The following is a 5,233-nucleotide window of genomic DNA, read 5'->3' as shown; positions in this document are numbered from 1 at the left end:
TGAATCCATCGTCTCATCAGATGAAACTTCAGATGCATACAGAGTAGGATGGGACAAAATTGAATCTTTCATAAAGTCCAAAGATCACAAAATCATGCTTAAATAGCTTTTAGATGAAAAAGACAAAGAGCACATTAAATCCGAAACTGTACAGAAGTTTGACTCATTAAGCACCAAGTTAAATTTAGAAAATAAACTTGATGTTGAAAACGTTTCTGAATTCGAAGATCAAAGTGATATGAGTGAAATCTCTGTGGAGGATGAGGTTGACTACTTTGAGTTTATTAAAAACGAACCTGTACATGCAAAAGTCCTAATTTCTGAAATTCAGTGAAGTTCGCACGTGTTTCTGAAACCCAACCTAAAGTTTTAAAACTAAAGTCAATTGTTTTCCCCAAAGTTCAAACGGTTCCTAACCAAGTTTTTACAACTAAAGGACTGAACAAAAAATCAAACAGTTGAATTAACGTCCATGGTCGAAGTTAATATCGAAGATGGCTGTGATGAGTTCTTCTTGTCTTCTCCAATCGACAATGCAAAGATAACCAAAGGTCTATCTGAAATGACCTCGTGGAAAACGAGGAGCCGATATGTAGCATAACATCTAAAAAAAGTCAATTCAAGCTACGAAAAGGGACTTCCAAGTGGGACTAAGAACGTTCCAAGTGATACATTGTCAGTTCTGATCGAATCCCCTATCAGAAACCCAAAACCTAGGGCTATCATTCTCAAATCCTCTGAGTAGTTCGCAACTCAAAAACGCCAAAGGAATGATAGATACAACAAAAATATCAAGGAGAGAAAGCAATTATGGCAATCTAAGAATCCCAACTCAGTTCATAAAGAAAGTAGTTATGGCAATCTAAGAATCCCAACTTTGTTCATAATGAAAAACTCAATCCAAATGCTAAAGTCTCTTCACATGTGAAACCTAAGAATTTTAAACAAAATCATGGTCCACATGTCTCATCTCAAAAAAAATTTCAAAAATCATCCTTTCCAAATCATGCGAAACCTGTATAGAAATCCAACTCTCACCTGTCTCCTAACATGAATGTTTCACATTCTACCAAGACTTTGCGTGATGTAAAAGGCAAAGGAATGATAGTTTTGTAGCCTAAAGTTCCTCTTAAAAGATCCGAAGCTAATCCCAAGATAGTTGAGAAAAAGATTGTTAAACAACAAATCCAAAATAAACAAAAGAATCTGTCCTCCAAGGATACCAACTCAAAAGACAATAGGATTAGTATTTTTCAAATCACAAAGAAAGATAAAAACAAGCTTAATTAATTGAACTTATCTAGTTGATCCTGCTATTACATTTCCTATGAAAAACTCACGAGGGCCCAACCAACTTTGGGTTCCTAAATCTACTTAACTTTCGCTGGTAATATGTGACGATCAGTTTGACTCTGAGTGGTACATCGACAGTGGCTGCTCGCGTCACATGATAGGTAGGAAGGAGGAACTACGAGAGTTTAGAGCACTAAAATATGACAAAAGTTCACTTGGTGAAATCAAAGTTTATGGAATGATAAACAATGGAGAGTTTTCAATTCGAAAGGTCATGTACGTGGAAGGACTGCAACACAACCTCATTAGTGGTTCACAGTTGGTGGTGGGGACATGACTGAAATCAAAACGCAAAGGTGAAATGTATCCACTGAATCTGAATCCTATCAAAGCGAAGCTAGCAATTTTCTCACTTGCAAAAGCTTCTACTGATGATAGTTGGCTATGGCACAGGAGGCTCTCGCATCTCAATTTTAAATATATCAACAAGCTTGTTCTTGTTGATCATGTGCGAGGATTACTACTCCTGAAACTTGAAAAAGAACATATTTGTGAAGCTTGTGAAATGGGAAAATAGAGCAGGAAGAGTCATCCAATGATTATGAACACGAAAGTCACTGAACCACTTGAACTATTGCATATAGAACTTTTTGGTCCTTCTGCACTTGAAAGCATTGGTGGTAATAGATATATTCTCATAATTATAGATGATTTTTCCGGATTCACTTGAGTTCATTTTCTTAAACAGAAATTAGAAGCCACTCCTAAGCTCAAGGGCTTCATAAAGCAGATGGAGCTTCAACTGCGAAAGCTGGTTCGTAATGTTCGCAGTGACAATGGTCTGGAATTCAAAAACCAAGAGTTTGTAGAATTCCTAACTGCGAAAGGAGTAACTCACAATATTTTTACTACTTATACTCCTCAACAAAACAGGGTAGTCGAAAGATGAAACCGCTCGTCGTGCGAAGTTGCGAGGACCATGTTGTCATTGACAAATCTGCTACTTTACTTCTAGGCAGATGCGACTGGAACTGCTTGCTTTACCCAAAACTGATCCATCCTCAATAAGCAATTCTCTTTCACCCCATAAGAAATTATAAAAAATCGAAAGCCTAATGTCAAGTTTTTCCATGTTTTTGGTTCCAGGTGCTTTATCTTCAACTCAAAGGAACAAATTCGATGTGAAGGCTGATGAAGGTATCTTCCTGGGATATTCTCTAACTTCTAAAGCATATTGGGTTCTCAACAAAAGATACAAAAGGATTAAAGAAACCTACTATGTTACGTTCGACGATAATTACATGAAGAAGTTTCAGAAGAATGACAGTCCAACATAGGAGATCTTTTCTAAACCGAATCCTGCCACCATCCCACTCTCCAACCTTTACGAGGAGTTCATGAACTTATTCGATGAGCCAGTAAAGGCAATCTCCTCAGAGTCCAAAGCAGCAGACAAAAAGGAAGAGGAACCGACGAAAATCATTGACGACGCTACGAAAGAAATGGAACAGGAACACACCACTACGAAAGATCCTGAAGTTCCAGTTCAACCTACAAATCTGAATCTTACATCGTAGGGGGAGGGTTCTACTTCAACCTCCTCATCTGATACACCTATTCAGGGGGAGAACGAAACCCCTGAAGTCAGCTTAGAGTAACCTTTCCAGGGGAGAATCCTAATTCAAAAGATTATATTCATACATCATTCGAGGGGGAGAATAGAAATGTGAATAATGATTCGGATGTACAATCAGAGTTTAAAGAAGTAAATGCAGAATTGGATCCAACATATGATCCAAATTACCCTCTATTGGCTAAATGGACCAAAGATCATCCAAAAACTCAAGTCATAGGATATTCGTCTTCAGGTGTTCTTACGAGATGTCAACAAAAGCCGAAGGGAACTGCACTATTCTCAAAAGTGGAATTTCCCATGTTCAATTCGTTTATCTCCAAAATTGAACCTAAAAATGTTCAAATTGCTCTTGATCACTCTGATTGGGTACAAGCAATGCAGGAGGAGCTCAATGAATTCGAACGAAACAAGCTTTGGAGACTTATTCCCACTCCAAAGGATGCATCCGTTGTTGGTCTTAAATAGGTATTTCACAACAAGTCAGATAAGGAAGGAAATGTAATAAGAAATAAGGCGCGACTCGTAGTAAGGGGATATTATTAGGAAGAAGGCATAGACTACAAAGAAACGTTCGCACCCATTGCAAGGTTAGAATTCATTCGCATCTTTCTGGCATACGCAGCACACAAGAACTTTGAAGTTTTTCAGATGGACGTCAAGTGTGCATTCCTAAATGGGGAACTCAAAGAAATAGTGTATGTAGAACAATCACCAGGGTTCATAAACAAAAAGTATCTGAACAACTATTACATTTTGGACAAGGCAATTTACGGTCTAAAGCAAGCTCCAAGACCCTGATATGAAACTCTAACTCATTTTCTAAAACAGGCTAAATTTAAACAATGATCAGTCAAGCCAACCTTATTTCGCAAGAAAGATGGTGACCATTTGATGATCGTCCAGATTTATGTTGATGACATTATCTTCAGATTAACTAATCCCAACTTAATAGCTGAGTTCCGAAAGTTGATGGAAACTAAATTTGAGATGCGCTCCATGGGTCTGATTATTTTTTTCCCTGACTTGAATATAAGACAGAGTCAGGAAGGGATCTTTATCAATAAACAAGCTTATACAAAGACCTTACTCTCCAAGTTTGGAATGATGGGAGATTCAAAAGTGAAGGTTCCAATGGCATTTAGAAAGAAACTAACACCATCTCTGGATAAACCAGTTGTTGATATGACTCTTTATCTTCAAATGATAGAGTCATTGATATATCTAACTGCTAGTCGTCCAAATATCATGTTTTTCGTTTGCTATTGTACTAGGTTTCAAGCTAATCCATGTGAACCTCACGTGACAGCTGTTAAGACCATCTTTAGGTATCTCAAGCGACCATCCTTATTGGGAATATGGTACACCTCTGGTTCAGGTTTCTTTGTGCAAGCTTTTTTGGATGCTGATCTTGGAGGTTGCGGTCTAGATAGAAAAAGTACAACGGGAGGATGCCAATTTCTTGATGGCAAATTGGTGAGTTGGCAATCTAAAAAGCAAACCTACGTCCCCCTACGACTGCTGAAGTAGAGTATATAGCCACTGCATCTTGCACTTCACAAGTTATTTGGATTCAGAGTCAACTTCGTGACGATGGTATCTTCATGAAACGAATCCCATTATACTGCGATTCAGAAGGCGCCATTCGCATTTGTCATAACCCAGTGCAACATTCAAAGACGAAACACATCACACTGAGATATCACTTCATCAAAGATCATGTGGAAGATGGAAATGTCGAGATACACTTTGTAAGATCCGCTGATCAGTTAGCCAACATCTTCATAAAAGCCTTATCCGAACAATCATTCAATCGCATCTTCAAGGCTTAGGAATGATAGAGGTTGAATCCGTTCCAAAACCACCATCCTTGTTATAGGTTTTTGACAGGCCTGCGAATTGGTGCGAACGCTTGCAGTGACTCGTAGTCATCTTTTTGGCCTAGGAATTGGTGCGAACACTCGCAGTGCATCGTAGTCATGTTTTTGTCCTACGAATCGGTGCGAACGCTCGCAGTAACTCGCAACCAACTGTTCACACTGCGACTATTCGCAATGACTCATAGTACACTGTTCATTCGTGGTTTGGAACTATTCATATCCTTTGTACATTTTCTTTATTACTTTTCATTTCTTTCAATTTGTATTTATTTTTTTTTCAAAAGTATAAAAAATCCAAAAAAATGTATTTCTTTTGTTTTTATTTGTTTTTCAGAAAAACAAAAATACAAAAATATTTTCTTTATTTTCACCATTTATTTCAATCATAAAATTACAAAATACCAAAAATATTAGCTAATTGATCAGG

The 5,233-nt window shown here is 37.7% G+C and overlaps 1 protein-coding gene across 1 annotated transcript; it reads left to right on the top strand.

Moving 5' to 3' along the window:
• Nucleotides 1-4,060: 4,060 nt before the first annotated feature.
• Nucleotides 4,061-4,456, top strand: LOC122196110 (uncharacterized mitochondrial protein AtMg00810-like). Its single transcript, XM_042898437.1, has one exon. The coding sequence runs from the start codon at nt 4,061-4,063 to the stop codon at nt 4,454-4,456; it is 396 nt and encodes a 131-aa protein (XP_042754371.1).
• Nucleotides 4,457-5,233: the final 777 nt, after the last annotated feature.

The sequence above is a fragment of the Lactuca sativa genome, chromosome 9, assembly GCF_002870075.4.
Source record: "Lactuca sativa cultivar Salinas chromosome 9, Lsat_Salinas_v11, whole genome shotgun sequence".
Lineage (NCBI taxonomy): Eukaryota > Viridiplantae > Streptophyta > Magnoliopsida > Asterales > Asteraceae > Lactuca > Lactuca sativa.
This window is presented reverse-complemented; position numbering and strand designations above follow the sequence as displayed.